The following is a 17,338-nucleotide window of genomic DNA, read 5'->3' on the forward strand; positions in this document are numbered from 1 at the left end:
GTGGCTGGCTTCTCCCTTGGAGATAGGGTGAGAAGTTCGGCCATCCGGGAGGGGCTCAGAGTAGCCCTGCTATGTGGCTGATGCTCCACATCGAAAGGAGCCAGCTGAGGTGGCTTTTTTTTCTATTTTGCCAATACCCACAAATCTTTTTTTCCTAGTGAATCCAGTTATCTTAAACATGATGCAAAATGCATAAAAGCCCTAACAGGTCACATTGATTAAGATTGATTAAGTCTTTATTGAAATAGGCCCCCTTCTGACCATACACACATGCAGAGCAACTTAACCCCTAACCCTAACCCTTTACTTGTTATTGGATCAATAACAAAATTTGTAGTGTGGGACAGCACTACTGTGAATGAGGGAAAGTGTGAATGTTGAATGTTTTTGTTGAAACTTCAGGTTATTTATTTCTGTATGATACTTCTTTATAATTACACAATAAGAACAAGTAGTCTGATGTCCTGTAATCATTAAGCTATCCGATTGTTAAGTGATGACGTGACGAATCCTACTTCCGGTCCTAAAGTAGTCTGTGTTTAATATGGCTTTTGTGTTGTTAACATGTTTAATGTTATGTAGCTTAGCAGGGCCAGATGTGTGTTGCAGACTTTGCAGATGTTTCCTATGATGTCTCATGTTAATTGCTGGAGTGAGGTTCATTTAGGTCAAGGGGGCTGCATCTGTTAAATAGCAAATCAACATTTCCCAGCATTATAAGACCGAATCAGTCCCTTATCCCTCAATCCCTTGAGACCGATGCCTGCAAGGGCAATGGTCTGGATGGGAATGAAGGTGTTTCTCCTCCAGGAGGAATCACAGACACATACGAACACATACAGACAGCTAAGAGAAGCAGCGCCCTGACCCGATTTGAGAAAAGCCTGACACTTTTTCAATAGAAAGCAGCAGAAAAAAATAAATAATGGCCTGTGATTGTTGCAGTGACAGTCTTGGAAACATTTTAATGCATCCATCCATCCATCCATCTGCTCCCGCTTGTCCTTTTCAGGGTCGCGGGGGAGCGCTGGAGCCTATCCCAGCTGTCATAGGGAGACATTTTAATGCATTAATGCAAAACATAAGGAATTCCCCACAATCTGTCCATCTAGCTCTGTCATTGAATAAAAAATTGATTATTGGGATTATTGGATTTCCTGATAATTACCCCATCAACAACATGATAAACAATTTATCTATGTAATCAAAAAATAAAAACTTAATGGGACTTATGTCAACATATAATCTTCATAATAACTTGTTTGCTGACTGGATGAAATGTGCACAAAGCAGCTGTCACTATGTAATCAATAACATAATGCTTATGTGACTCAGATTATCATCCTAACACCCAGTATGATTTATTGGACTAGTTAACGAAATAGAAGTTTTACTCTGCTGCAGTCCAGGGAACCACATGTACACTTAATATACAGAGCCATCATCAGTTTGTTTTGTTTACAGAAAGCTCAAATAAATGTAGTTTTTATGAAAATTTGTTGCTATGATTAAACTATAAGAATTTGAGTTGGTGGATGAATGGATGGGCTGGAGCCAATCCCAGCTGCCATAGGGCACGAGCCATTTGTACCTGGCATGAAGGTCCTGGGTCATGGCAAGAATTTTTTAAACAGGTATTAACAGGATGAATTGAATTTTTTCTGGCAGCAGGCACTCATGTGTGCACTTGATATATAAATAATTAGGCACTGTCCATGTTTCAAAAACTTCACAAACTACTTCAAATGTGCATGTGGGTCACAAGTACTCTCACACATGCATCAAGGCCAGTGTCAGGCTGGTATTAATAGAGCTCCTAGGGGCTTCATGTTTAGTAGGACATGGAATAACTCTTCAGAAAATCTGACGGTTTAGCTGTCTTTTTGACCATCTTTGCCAGAAAACTTCATGTGTTCAAAGTTTTTAAGGCACTAGTACAGTAGAGGCAGTAGGTGACATATATTAACCCAAGCCTCCCCTTCTTTGACAAGAAAGCATTTACATCAGTTGGGGAGGGGGGGCAATAAGAGCCCTTGTGGTTGTGCTGCCTCTGGTTAGTGAGGTTTTAGTAGCACTTCTGTAAGTACTGTACTTCTGTATTAGCAAAGTTGGTGGGAAGGGCACAGCTGACGTAGGGCGCGTCCACTTTTCAAGAAGACTTTTCAATGACTTTGATTCATTTCATGGTGTTTGGACCTCTTTTACCTGGAGTTCTTGAACTCTTTCTTTTAATTTTCTTCATATTTTCTGCCTGTATGTATTTCAGAAAATGCTTTTGAAACATCAGCAGCACCTGCAGTGGCAAAGAGAGGCATAGCGGCCAGTAACTGGCAGCCATGCAGGTGGAAATAACAGTATGTCTATTGTTCTCTTTTACTTTTAAGTGTTTGGGTCTCAGTAAAAGAATGCAATACAAATACTGATTGACATAGGAATTAGTTTATAATTTTGTTTGCATTTGTTGCTATTTACCTGCACTAGTGGACTGCTTTCATATGCTGAACCCACCTGAACTTGGTCAGTAGTGTAGTTTAAAAAAATTAAAATAGGAAGAATTTGATTTTGTATATTTAATCGAAAAACGGCAATTTTCATCCAAACCATTTGTATCATCATGCAAAATACCAAACAACAACCTAACAACTTCTGAACAGAAGTCTTGACAAAGGACAACTCTGGAGGAGATTAACAGCCACCATGGATCATTTCATGCTTTCACAAAGGCTGTACAGTGATCACCTCTAATACTCATAACCCACATACAGACTGGCCGGGCAAACATCCAAGTTCCCTCCCAGAGACCTTTCCACAGAGGCTCGGAAAGTTCATCTACTCGAAGTTGGAAAGCATTATCAAATCTCCCTTCTTTAGGAAAAATAAACAAAGAATACATACGCAACAGTCAGACCCCCAACCACCCCTCTCAGCCAAAACAGGAAGCTGATCCAAGAAGCTGTGCTGTAAAGTTTGATGGACCAGTCTATATTAATTTCTCAAGCTATACACAATATCCTTAAAGCTAATTTTAATAGTTAGGAATCAGCCTACCAAGGCCTCTGACTTTGAGTGTCATCTCATCTAAAAGCACTCAACGACTCAGCAGCTCCCTCTGCAAGTAATGGGCTTACAAGAGAGTCAGCCCAGGCAGGCACCAGAGACTCACCAAAGGCCACTTCTTCCAGGTATTGTTCCAGGGCAGGGACCTGGTGTCCCTATTAATGGCAAGGTTTCTGGGTTGTTTATGTATTTATAGAGCTGTTATGAATCATTCTTGCTTTTGGCTCCTCACACAGGACAAGATTGCCTTGGGAGACCCTTCCCGAGGCGAGGTGCCCCTGCTAGCTAACCTCCTGCTGTCAACTGGGGAAGCAAATGGTGCAATTCATGGAGAGGTGCACTTAGATTAGAAATTTAGAATTAAAAATCATTTAAAAAATATTAGATTAGGTATTTGATTAATACATTGACAGTTTAGTTTTCAGCACAAAGATATTTGCAAGTGAAACATTTTAACAATGTTTTGTTTAATAATGTTTTTCTTCTTCACACCAAAAATAAATAAACAACTAAATAAATCCTCATTCTAGTGTCTTTTCTTTGATGTTACACTATGTTATGAACTTTTGAACTGGCCTCCTTTTCTTGCACAAACATTTATCACTGTGACCGATTTAGTGCCTGGCATGCCTGAAAACAAAGCTCTGCCTACAGTTTGATTTCTATCCAAGACATTTCACTACACTTGTTCTTGAAATTGTAATCTGCTCAGGTGTTAAATCCTTGGCCACTTTAACTTCAGATAAAGACTAGAACAGGAAAGGATCAAATAAACAAGAGACAGGATGACGCAAAGTGAATTGTAGATGGCCCGAGGCCACAGAGGAGCTAGAAACTGGTCAACATCACTGCTGAGGAAAGTAATATTCAGGTAGACATAAAGTAAAGAGCCCAGCTTGTGCCATTGAATTTCAATGTATATCTCTCTCACTGGCATTAAATAGCATTATCATATGTTCTTTGATATATCTTTAACAGGATCTAGAAACAGTCACATTTTCTGAGGTAACAGCTTGCTTCAAAACCTCTTTGTGTGAGGTATATATTACTCACATGTGACACAATAGGTACCTACAGTACAATATTTTAACAGAGCAGAGTGCCCAGACATACCAAACATATTTTGGGGGAAATACCGAAAGGGGAGAATACCCTGAAAATCAAGTTGTGGTGTTTACCAGTACCTTGAGCCACTTTATTTACTGCACAGCCTGTTTTTCCTTACTGAAAACAAATGGAGCATTTCCTGGTGCAGTGGAATGACAAATCGATTCTTAGTTGACTAACAAGATCCAGTGTTTAGATTAAACCTCAAAGCAGAAACCTCTGGTTAGAACTTTGATTGACAGATATTAAAAACACCTCTTTAGCTTTTCATTACTTCTTTAATCTCTTTCTTTTGTGTGAAATTGGAATTTCTAAGACACTGAAACTGGCTGATCCAGACCTGACTGAAATGGATGACTTCAAGATTAAACAGCTTCTAAGTCTTACATCAGTCTATTGTTGTTCATCAGATCTTACGATCCTGTCACTGAAAAGATGTTGCAAGCTATGAGTTTACCCAGAAATAAGAAAAGATAAGATAAACCTTTATTAGTCCCACACGTGGGAAATTTTTGGTCACGGCAGAAAGTACACGAACAGTGAAAACTTAAGAGAAAGAAGAGAAAAACAATAGAATAGAATGAGATAAACATGTGCCATTGCACATCAAGGAGAAAGGGAGGCAGTTACAAATGTGTATGGGATGTGTGTGTGTGTGTCTGTCTGCACATCTGTGGGCCTCTGCAGACACCATGTTGTAGAGTCTGACAGCAGTGGGGAGGAAAGGCCTGCGAAATCTCTCCGTCCCACATCGTGGGTGCTGCAGCCTGCCACTGAAAGAGCTGCTCAGTGCTGTCACAGTCTCCTGGACGGGGTGGGAGATGTTCTCCAGCAGGGATGACAGCTTAGTCACCATTCTCCTGTCACTCCCCACCTCCACTGGGTCCAGAGGGCATCCTAGAACAGAGCTGGCCCATCGGATCAGCCTGTTCAATCTCATTCTGTCCCCTGCAGAGATGCTGCCGCCCCAGCAGACCACACTGTAAAAAATGTCAGAGGCCACCACAGAGTCATAGAAGGTCTTTAGGAGTGGGCCGTTCACTCCAAACGACCTAAGCCTCCACAGCAGGTACAACCTGCTCTGTCCTTTCCTGTCCCCAACCCCCGGGCTATGGACTAGTACCGGTAGTGAGTCGTTTGCTTTGTTTACTTTGTTGATACAGCACCGCAGCCCTGATTACAAGCAAGTCTATGTTAGTATGAAGTAATTTTTAAAGCATTTCTGTTTTAGATTTACTGCACATGTTGTTTACCATCATTCACGTGTATGCATACCAGAGCTTACATATCTTTAGAGTTAAATAAGCTTTGGTATGTATAACCAGTATGTGATGTAATAGGATTATTGAAACAACAATTAAACAATTAGTGCAACAATTTATCGAAACATGCAAACATACATGGTAAAATTAAGTAGGCAAAGGAAAAGTGGAAGTTTGTTCAACTCTAATAAGCTTGAAAGTCAATATTTGAAACACCTTGATTTTTCAATAAAGCCTCAACTTTCTTAAGCAAGCTTTCTTATGCTCTCATTATTTCTTCAGCTGCTCTAAAGGAATCATTATCCAGGTTTCCTGAAGGACGTTCAGAGGTCTTCTTAGGGTCTTAGCTGTCTTTTTTTCCGTTCTCTATCAAGATGATCCCACATTGGTTCAATAACTTTCACATCCAGGCTCTGGGGAGGCCAATCCATGACTGATAGTGTTCCATTGTGTGTTTTTCTATCCAGGTATGGTTTTACTGCATTTACAGTTTAAATGATTTTTATTTTATTTTTAGGTTTGAATGATTAATACATCAGTGTTAAGAGTTTATTTTCATTTTTATTGCAGATTTTAGTTCATGGACTAAACACACACATGCAAACCTGAAAATAGTAGAAAAAAAAATCACCCGAGTTGTCTTACAGAAAATATGATATTAGTAGTTCAGCCGCTTTTTAACCAACTGTTTTCATAATTCAAAGAGATGTTCCAGCATAGATTGACTTACGGTAAAAATCTCATTATAGGATGCCACAGGCATGATGTTATCAGTAAGGTGATTCAGATCTTTGGCTTGGTTGAAATGAGCAAAGTGAACAACTATTATCACAACATAAGTCATGCTTCCTAGCGGGAAATACAAAAGCTCCAAAAATGAGCCCCTCCTTCTCTGTGTTTTTCACAGCTTATACAGTAAACCCATTCAGTGAGCCAGATTAGACTTTGCTAGGGCACTGCTGGTCTGCAGGTCTTATGGTTTGACATTCACGACCTAAAAAAAAAAAAAAATGTTTTTAAGATGACAATGAGAGAAATGTTTTTAAAAACTTTAATATCCATTCTGATCCTGGAATGTTTTTACCAATACAAGTACAAATTTTAAGTGAGCACTGAGTGAAACACATGGAAACATTTAAAAATACCCAGTGACTTCATAATATGTTTGTATGTATGTAAGCACCATCCTACCAAAAAACAATGTTTTCAATGGGGTCTGTTTACAAATGTGCAAGACAAATGATACAGACTTCACTACATTATAAAGTGTGTAAGTTTAATACAATGAACTGTTTACATGAGCATTTCTTTATTTTGAAGTTGTTTAAATAATGTATTGCCCCAAATAAAAAAGAAATAAATCATGAATTCAGTCATTCATTTTCCCAAATCTTTTCAAATATATTCCTGAGGACAACAGCATTTAAAACCTGAAAGCATTTAAAATTTCTACCCCTAAACACATTTTCCCCCTTTTTCAACTCCATTCCACAATAAGCGGAGCAAAAACTCCTTTTGGCACAGGTTAGGCACTACATCGCTCATCACAGATCCATGTGTTGAGAAGATTTAACACTTGTGGGTACAATGGACACGGATGGGGAATACCATCCTGATTAAAAAAAAAATAATAATAAAATATATTTATTTAATTAAAAAAGCATAAAAAAGCTAAAACAAAATGAAACCAACTGCTGAACTTCCCCCTCTAAGGTACTGAGACATGCAGTTATATGAATTATGGTAAAAACCTTTTAGAAAAAGCGAGATTGTGGACATGTGGAGTGTGTATGTTCAGAATGTCAGTAATAGCTGCCTTTGTAATTAAAAACACTCAATAACACATTATCTGCAGAAACAAACTTTGTTTAAGTTGAAACAAATTAATTAATTCATTAAATTGTTTAGAAATTTGTCTGTACCATCCATCCATTCTCTGCCGCCTATCAGAGTTCAGATTGCAGGGGTAGCATTCTAAGCAGAAAACCCAGGCTTCCCTCATCCCACCACCTCTTCCAGCTCATCTGGGAGACACGAAGTTGTTCCCAAACCAGCCAAGAGATGTAATCTCCCCAGAGTCCTGGGTTTGCCCCGGGCAACTGGTTCCTTGCTATATGAAGAGGTGGTGGCTCTACTCCACCTATCTTTAAGGGCAGGAATGCAGAGCGACCCGTAGAGCGACCTATCACTTCACACTCGACCCCTCAAGTGTGAAGTGATGGGAATGAGAATCAGCCCCTCTAAGTCAGAGGCCATGCTTTTAAATGGTACAGAGCCCACTTCAGGTCTGGGACAAGTTAATACCCTAACTGGGGGAGTTTAGGGTCTTTGGTGTCTTGGTCATGAGCTCTTGTGGTGGTTATATGTCCTAATTGCATAAGGAAAGCATAGCAACAGTTTAAAAAAATGAATAAAAGAGATTTGGTATGAGACTGATAGTTTACTACTGTGTAGTGTATAAGCAGAGAACATAAATGTATTCAGTAAAATGATTTGGCATTTGTGCTTAAGGCACATAGTCTTAACCTGAGTTCAAGTTAAGACTATGATATTTACAAATTTACAACACAGCTTTGGACATTCTTTTGTCTATCTAGTGTTATAATCATACAGCATTTATTTCATTCTTTAGTAAAAATATTGAAGAAGAACTCTAAAGATAACAAGCAGAATCCATTACAGTTTTTTGACTGCATAATGGTGCATAGATTAACTTATTTGAGTTTAAAGAAGTGAAGCCTTCAACATTACATTGAGAACAGTGGTAAAATGGTCCTTGTTTTTAATAGGGCGGACTCTATGCTATGCACTTGACCCAAAACCTCACTGAACTAATCATTACACAGCAAACAATCACATCTTCCTAACCACTATGGATATGAAATTAACATGACATTTACCCACTTCGTGGACATTAAAGAACCTGAGGATACCAGCTTTCTGCTACAAACTAAAACTTGCTAGGAAGGCTGAGACAAGAAGCCTTTGGCAAGAGGGTTGACATGTTTCTAATCTGTTTGTCTTTTCTTTTGTCTCTTTTTCTGACAATTGACAGTAGAAACTTTAAAATACAGATAGCTGAAAATGATCTAAGTCATTTTAAAACACATTTTTCTCTTTAACAATTCATTGCACAGGGTCTGTAATGAAGGCAGGTCCCTCAACACTCCTACAGCAATCAAAGTTCTAGTAATCACTCATTTCAGTTTCCTACTGAAGATTTCTATAAACTGCCTAATGAATCTTAAAAGGGGCTTAATTTAGTTTTTCACATCATATTAGATCAGTCAAAATGACAAGATGTCTTTCCACTGGGAGTCGTATAATACCAAAAGCCAACTTTTGCCCATCCTTGCTTTCCCGTGTTCATAGGGTTCAGTCCCTTCAAACATCTACTGCAAATGCTGGAAATGGTGTGACGTATAGACGATTCTATAAACCCACAAAACCTGGCAGCAAATTTTCTGGGCTGGTAGAATAACATGGATATTTCACAACGCCTGTCAACGAAGATCAGATCAAATGTGACACCATTATTCTGAAGAAGTGGAAGAATGTGAAGAAGAGGAAGAAGTTTCACTATCAACACATGAACGCCGTGTGCCACTGTAATGTTTTTGTTTCTCATGTAGTGCTTTTCGGCCCCAAGTCCACATGCAAAATGTCATATGTGCATGAAATATGAAGCGTCCTGCCAGGCCTGAATCATCCCTGAATGCTTTGACTGCTTAATCAGTACCTGAAACAGTCTAGTCTAGTCAGTCTAGTTAGTCAGTCGGTCAGTCTGTGTCACCATTACAGTACAGTCAGGTGGATCGGCAGTCAGTTGAAATACAGTTCTTTTGTCAGCATAGAGACCACACAGGGAATCTGCTTCTTCTCACTGAAGCGGTGGTCTTCAGACCAGGACTCAAAGCTGGTGGCCACCATGTAATTGACCCGTGTCAGGATCTGCATTATCTCCAGCTGTTTTCCAAACTCGTTCAGGACGTTGCAGAGCGCCTGTACAAACCAGGAGCCACGCCCAGGATTCCTCCATGAGTAATATCCTGGAAAATAAGCATCATTAGTGAGCAATGAAACTAGAAATCAGTCAAACTAAACTCTTCAGTATATGCTTCTCCACTTATATATATACCAATTGTATTTTACTGTAAGGAAAAATATGTTGTTTAAACTGGGATTTCAGGTTTACCTGGTACAGTGGAGTAGGCAAAGAGGAAATCAGCCTCTACGGGGATCTTATGTCTTGGATTTGCATCTGTCTCCAGGGCATCATTTGGTGGACCTGAATCTGTCTGTATACCATCATCAAATTCTGAACCCCTACAAGCCTGGTGAAGTAAATGAAATGACATTTCATTGTGATCCTGAGTAGTTTTCTCATCGATGACCTGGTGAAGCAATTCAAAATTAACTGTTTTTAAAAGCTGAGATAAGCCAAATTCACCTATTTCCACAGCAAAGAACTGTTCAAACTGCCCATTTGGGTGAAAAGTAGCAAATAGAAGTTCACACAAATCTGTAACTTAACACTGCTATTGTTACAATAAAAGACTTTAGTCACACAATCAAGTATGAACCATGCACACCTGGATGAAGAAGAGTTTTGGCTTTCCCACTAAGCTTTTGCACTTGTCCCCCCTGAACAGCGAGGTCATCGTTTTGATGGGCATGGCTCCGTCTGTGCCGTAGATCATTCCTTCCTCGCCGTGGCTCAGCAGGATGCAGGCGAAACACGAGCTGTCACTGTGGTCTTCTTCCGAGGCTGAACCACACACACAAACAAACAAACACTGAACTCCTAGCTCGACTCAGGCCTTGTTAAACCTGTCTAGATCAATGAATAAAGTCAGTCCCTAATAGTTACGTCTGAAGTTTATTTAGCGTGAATTTGAGATTTCAGCTAAGTTATATATTTAACTGATAAAGAATGATTTATAATGCAGCCCATCAAAATATTTAATATGCCAGTGAGCCCTTTGTTATAAGAAGAAATTTATCAGCATCACTGACATGACAGGTTCATATAGTCTTATGATCATAAAACCTGGTTATTGGACTTCCAGTTACTTTGATTAGAGACACATCTGGCTAAATTTAGTAGTAGGATGTGTTACTTTTATACCAGTGGTGGTTGTTAAGAAACAAGAATTATTAATTTAAACTTGCACATCTTGGTCATTTTACAACAGGGATGTCTAACATAAGGCAGAATCAGGCCAAGGAAGACTTTAATCCAGGCCACTGGATGGTAGGACTGTGCGATATGACCAAAAATCTCATATCCCAATATAAGACATTTATCGTCCTGACAACGATATATATCAGAAAAATGTTACATTTTCTGTAAATTATGTGAATCTCAGGCAACTCAGCTTACGTGAAGTGTTTTCAGCTGGGTGTCGTGTAACTGGAGTCGAGTGTTTTGACCAATGCATGAAACTATACATTTTTAGGCATTTTCTTTATGAGTATTTATTACACGGCGTGCTGCTGAGAAAAGCCTGTTTTAACGTTTAAGTCCAAGGTTTATTTTGAGCACCTGACATAAACGTTCTCCGTACTCTTTCACATGATTCTAGCATAGGAGGTAGAAGAGCCTTGTTTGAGTGTGAGGTGGGGACTGGTTTCCTGTATAATTTGCATAGTACAGTTTTCTGGTCCGTGTCAGACTTTTCATAACCAAACCATGTCCATGCAACAGAGGTGGCCCCTCGTTTAAAAAATAAGTTCCTCACTTTGTTTTGACAGGTCCTTTAGTTTGTCATCATTTCAGTTTATTTTGAAAAATCTCAACAGGATCTTCAGCTTTATTGTGAAAGGTTTATGTGGAAAATAAACAAAGGATGGTGGCGCCACACGTTGCTAATGACAACGCGTAAAAATAGTGGCTTGTCCATCCGTAGTGTGGTTATTTTAAATATAAGAGAAAGTGAGAACTTTAGGAAATTAATAAAACCACTACAGTGACCATCAAAACGATGAAAAAATATTGCCGTAAACGGTTTATTTTGCGACACCACAAAACAAACGATAGCGTAAAATGAAACGATAGACATTTTCATATCGTCATCCGATATCATTATATTGAACAGCTCTACTGGATGGCTTTGAAAAATGTGAAGGAGAGCACAAGTTTTGTACTTTTTACAGGTTTTCCTACTGATAGAGATCTCCCTATCACCATTCATATTTCACTTAAGTAAGTAAATAATAGATTTCTGTAATTTTACACATTTGCTTCTTACAATTTAAGACTCATACTGACACATTTCTTTCATCTACTAAAGCAGCATTTCTTTGTCATGTTGAAAAACATACACGCAATGTTGAACTTGTGCTCATTTTTCTAATATAAAAATATCTAAGTGACTAAATGTGTAGTTAAATATCTGTACAATGACAGAGAAGGAAGTTTCATTTCGCGGGCCCACAAAAGATCAAAGAGGGTGTATATGACCAAAGGCCTCCCTGTTTTACACATTAGAAGGCACCAGATTACTAGTATATAACTATATGTAACTAAATAATACCCTTTGTGCTGCTAACCCTTCCGTCAACTACAGTGGCTTACAAAAGAAAATATGTGCCTACATTTGGATCTAAATATTAAATATGAAACACCATCACAACAAAAAGAAAAATGTAAAAAAAAAAAGAAAAGTCTCGTTATCTATATGACATGACTTACCCTCTCGGAGAAGACGCTCCATCTTCTCACATGTCTGATCGTTGTAAAGAATGACATCAAAGCCCAGGTTCTTGAAGCACTTGTAAAGCTCGCCTGCGTCTCGATCCGTGCCGTTGCGTACATTCATCCCTGTCAAAAAAGAACGCTTACATTACAAACTCAATATGCAATAACACTGAGCCAAACTGAATTTATACGTTTGAGTAAGGTTTGCTATACCCGTCTTTTCATCAAAGTTTTTGTTATTGATGATGATGCACTTTCCCACTCGCCGGTGGCTCATCTTATACTGGAATGTTGGTGAAACAATTCTGTAATGGCTTTCAGAAGAGTAGTCCTGCTCCCGCGTCTGGCCATCCTTATTCTTCCTGCTTTTATACAATGACAATAAAAAAACAGTTATATTATATTGCACGGCTAAAACAGTTTGTCAAATTTCTCTCAGTTAAAATTTCCTGCAGCTGAGATGTCTATTTAAATACAAAAAAATACTACAAATGAATGATCCTTAAGTAAAATTTTCAAAACAAGTAACACACATTAAACTGAAAACAACACGAACTACTTACTTAGAAACCAAAGGGTACATACATTTCCAAATAAGGCATTAAAGTCACGGCCAAAGTTGGTTGCAGAAATCCAAAGGAAGATTTAAGGAGAAACTAGAACATTTTTGTTTAACGCAGATAATTGGAAAAAAAAATCATAAAAACAGCAATCTATACTGAGCAAGAAGAAATCCTCCACGAGTGGTAATTCTCACACACCTGTCATATTTCCATTCTTTACAATATCCATCCAGATAGCTTAGCCAACAGTGACCCATTAGGGACTCACAAAATCAAGGCTTTTTCCAGAAGAGCCTAGTCAACAGCTTACTCAAGCATGGGAACAATGCACAGCAATGTGTACCAACAGTGTTGCGTGCTCACTCACAGGCTGCCCAGCCATATTAGAAAAAAACAAACAAAAAAAACATGTGATCCAGAACTTTTTCTAGCCCCCTCCCACTTCCAAATTGTGCCAACTGTACCAAACAACTGCACGAGGCTGTGCAAAGAGCTGAGACCCTGGGCACTGCAGGTACAGCAGGAAGACAGTCGAGCGGAATAGGAGGCCGTTGCGTCTGTCTTACCTGGGTTCGTCATTAAGCGCTACGCCACTCTGCATCTGAAATGCGTTGCTTTCGTCTTGTGTCTTTTGTTCCCTCACAAAAAAACAAGTTTCTCCAAACCTGGAAGCGTAATTTTTGGTTGTGTGCTAGGATACTGACATGCTCTCTGTTCTGGATGGAGACCTGACTGGGGCGGCGCACTGTGAGGCCCCTGAGTCAGCAACCTCACCATCACACCAGTGCTTTCTAAAGGCCTATTCACACATGGCCCCTGTGCCTCGCTCTCCCTGCTGAGGTCAGACAGGGCAACAAGTAGCTCCTCTGCTGACAGGTACAGAATCTACCTGTATGGATTTTCATACTTGTTATCTACACTTGTGACAAAAGGCAACTAAATAAATAAGTAAATAAAGAAAATATTTCTTTCCAAGAAGATATTCCTTTGATGAACACCAAAGCACACTACAAATGATTAATAAATGAATGTGAATTTCATTAATAATTCCTTAATATAGTATTTTTTACATCTTCTATTGCTTGCTATCTTGATATTTTTGGGTAAGAATCTAAATTCCAGACGGAGCGCAGAGCCTTTTTGCTTGATTACCAGTGTCTGAGGGAAAACACAGCTGCCGTACTTTATACTTCTCCATTAAAAAGGTCCAGAGTGCCACCTTGTGAGTAAGACTGGAATAAACAGCTCTTTGTGTCAGTGATCAGTTTACAAAACAAATTTGCATATTGTTAAAAGGCCCACACTCCATAATATAATGAATGCACATTTTGAATGATTTTGGCCTCAGCTATGGTCTAATTTTGAGAAGCCACTTGAGGACTGACCCCTGTCCCTGAATTAGACTTAAGATTGATTTCATGTTCTGTGACCCATTGCCTTAATTGGGCTATTCAAAACCAGGTCGCTGTGTAAAATCAAGGGTATTTTTACAGTCTACTTTTTTAGGTTTTGATTAGCTGTGAAACCACAGTCACCTTCAGATACTGAATCCAGGATCTTACTGAGAGTGCTCGGCTGTGTGTGGTCCAAAAATAACTGTGTGGTTGTGGACACAAATCCTATGTGGAAGTGGTTTAATCACCACAATAGTTTTACTTCAGAAAATGAGCAAATACATGTCTGAGTAATTTAAATCAATACACTTTGGGTTTAATTTCTTTTCTAAATTAGAGAATAATAAAGCAAATTTCAACAGAAGACTACCATTGAAATAAAAAGACGAGCCACAAATTACTTGCAAACCAATTCTAATAGTATCTACAGGAATACTGAAGCAGTCAGAAACAGAGTTTTGTTATAACTTTTGTTATTCTATTCTGTAAAAACCTTCTTTTTAATTTTATGCAAAGTGCGAGCTTGCTTGCTATGTTTATGTGTTATGACGTGTGTACTGTAAGATCTGTGGAGCATATACAGATGTGGAAGAACCATGAAAAAAAAGAAAAGAAAGTTTGCACATCCAACACAAACAAATCATAACAGGTGACAATATCCCCAGAAAAATATAAGCAAATTAAAACAGACATAGAATTTGCTACAGATGATAGGATGGTTTAAAAACTACACACTCACCAGCCACCTCATTAGGTACATCTGCTCAATTGCTTGTTATTGCAAACATCTAATCAACCGATCACATGGCAGGAACTCAGTGCATTTATGAATGTAGACATGGTCAAGATGATCTGCTAAAGTTCAAAACTGAGCATCAGAACGGGGAAGAAAGGTGACTTAAGTGACTAAATGTGGCATGGTTACTGGTAGCAGATGGGACGGTCCGAGTATTTCAACTACTGATCTACTGAGATCTTGTCACACGACAGTCTCTGGGGTTTAGAGAGGAAGGTCCAAAAAAAGAGAAACTATCCAGCGAGGTTAGATGAGGTCAGCCAGACTCCGTCAAGCTGATAACATTCGTAACAATCAATTTAGGTAGAAGAGCATCTCTCACCTTCACACTGGCTCACCAGCTTAACATTTCTTCAACACTACAGCCTATCTGAGGGATGTTAACCATCCCTTTATGCTTGCAGTATAACCTCCTGACGGCTTCTTGCAACACAATTACGTGCTGTGTCACAAATCCAGATAATTTCAAACTGGTTTCTTGAACTTGAGATGATCCCCAAGATCTCAGTCCACCTTTGGGATGCGGCAGAGTGAGAGTCCCACTATGGATGTGCAGCCAACAAATCTCCTACACAGCTGTGTGATGCTGTCATGTCAATATGGACCAAAATCTCTGAGGGAGGTTTCAAGCACCTTTCCATAATTAAAGCACTTCTGAAGGGGAAAAAAAAAGGTCCAATCCAGTACTAGTATGGTGTACCTAACAAAGTGTCCAGTACATGTACCTTATCTTGATACAACCACAGTAAATGAACACACACCTTGTAAATGAGTGAGGGAATAATAATGAAAGCAAAACCCACAGCTTAATACCTATATTATTACAGTACGTAGATTATTTGCGTTATACTGAGTTTATTTTTAGGGCCCAAACTTATGACCTTTTTTTCCCTCGAAGGTTAACTGGTTTTCATGTTTAGAAGCAATAAAAAGGAAGTCACCTCCCAAATAGCAGAAATCTCCCTTTGCGGTCAGGCTTGGCGTCTGTTTCGTCTGTCACCGGCCCATCTCCCCCACCCTCTCCAAGTTCAGAGGGTTCACCGGCGTATCCAGCCATCTTCTTCTAGCACACAAATCGAACATAACGTTATGGTTTACTTAACCTACTGCTTTCCTTACATTAGGTGTAAACTAACCACACGTTGGCGTTATTTTGAGACAAGTTTGCCTCACTTCCTTAATCTTCTTCAGTCCCACCTCAACGGTTTGAAAACGGACAGCTAGCAAAATTTAGACTGCTTTTATTAACACTTTGTCACATTGAGGCATTCAACTTGACTTGTTAGCTTCATGTCTGGTTAGCATGTAGCAGAAAAGCGACTTAGCTAAAAATGCATAAATAAACTTTTCATTTTCTTTAAGTATACCTAAAGAGATTAATACACAGGAGTGAAGTTAAGCTGAATCGTACTGTGTTACGTGAACTTTGCTGTAGCACTAAAGTTACCTGACTTATTTTCGTTCTCCAAAGTGTCTCCTTCTGAGTTTCTGTCCCTTCTTCCTTGTGAAAGAAAGAGAAAGTACGGTTTGACTTCTCGCGACTGCGTAACTGCGTCACAGCACTGCGTCCCTCCTACCTGCACACTTGGCACACTTGTTTTCTGAAAGGAGAAAAACGACTAGTTGTTTGCAAATAATAATAATAACAACAACAACAATAAAGGATGCAGTAAAAGCAAGATTGATTTATGAAACCTTCATAAATCAATCTTGCTTTATCTTTTTTCTCTTCCAAATGGGAAAGGTTTTAGTTGCTCTGGAGCAGAAATATTCGTGACAGCATTTACCTGTAGCATATTGATCAAATTTATATCCACAAACGTAAATTAAGGCTTTTTTTCTGTGCTGGCCGGTGAAGACATAATAATACAGCATAAAGCGAATAATCTATGCCAGGTATGTATATTAATTTGTTTAATGTTGCCCTAAATTACAAATGGAAGGAAGCTCAGAGCCTTCGATATCAGTCTATGTTTATTACTCTGGTGGCAAGTGTGGTTTTCTATGTGAGCTGGGGCAGCAGAGTGCAAGCAGCTGATGCCAGCAGAATGAACAAACTAAAAGGCTGGTTCAGTTCTGGGAGTGGAGCGTCAGACTCCAGTAGAGGTGTGAGAGCAGGATGCTGAAGAAACTCCTCAGCATCATGGGCAATCTATCCCACCCGACACATGCCTCTCTGATTGGTCACTGCAGCACACACAGCAACAGCCTCATTGGCCCAAAGGATCTCTGAGCACTCCAAGAGATCCATTCTATCTGTGGCTATTACACAAGTCATTTAATTGTTATTTTCTGTATCTTGGTTGCTAGTAATTCAAGCTTATTTAGTTATTTTTAAAATTATTTTATCTAACAGAGTATTTCTGTTTCTGCTCCTGTTTCTATTCTTATTGTAATGAAATTGTAAAAGGCACAAGAAGTCCTACTGTATCTTAGACTAAAACAGTTGATCCATTAGA

The 17,338-nt window shown here is 39.0% G+C and overlaps 1 protein-coding gene across 7 annotated transcripts; it reads right to left on the reverse strand.

The window, feature by feature from the left end:
- Positions 1–6,681: 6,681 nt before the first annotated feature.
- casp7 (caspase 7, apoptosis-related cysteine peptidase) lies at positions 6,682–16,464 on the reverse strand. Of its 7 annotated transcripts, none has more exons than XM_026163121.1 (7): positions 16,327–16,464; positions 15,821–15,939; positions 12,340–12,491; positions 12,121–12,249; positions 10,019–10,194; positions 9,622–9,820; positions 6,682–9,475 (listed from the first exon to the last, which is right to left on the reverse strand). In XM_026163121.1, the coding sequence occupies exons 2-7, from the start codon at positions 15,934–15,936 to the stop codon at positions 9,249–9,251; spliced, it is 999 nt and encodes a 332-aa protein (XP_026018906.1). In that variant the 5' UTR covers positions 15,937–15,939; positions 16,327–16,464; the 3' UTR covers positions 6,682–9,248. The 7 variants fall into 7 exon arrangements, with proteins under 7 accessions (XP_026018906.1, XP_026018905.1, XP_026018908.1 ...); XM_026163120.1 differs by having other exon boundaries at positions 15,821–15,942; XM_026163123.1 differs by having other exon boundaries at positions 9,622–9,760; positions 12,340–12,488; positions 15,821–15,942; positions 16,327–16,463.
- Between the last annotated feature and the right edge of the window lie 874 nt (positions 16,465–17,338).

The sequence above is a fragment of the Astatotilapia calliptera genome, chromosome 3 (genome assembly GCF_900246225.1).
Source record: "Astatotilapia calliptera chromosome 3, fAstCal1.2, whole genome shotgun sequence".
Classification (NCBI taxonomy): domain Eukaryota; kingdom Metazoa; phylum Chordata; class Actinopteri; order Cichliformes; family Cichlidae; genus Astatotilapia; species Astatotilapia calliptera.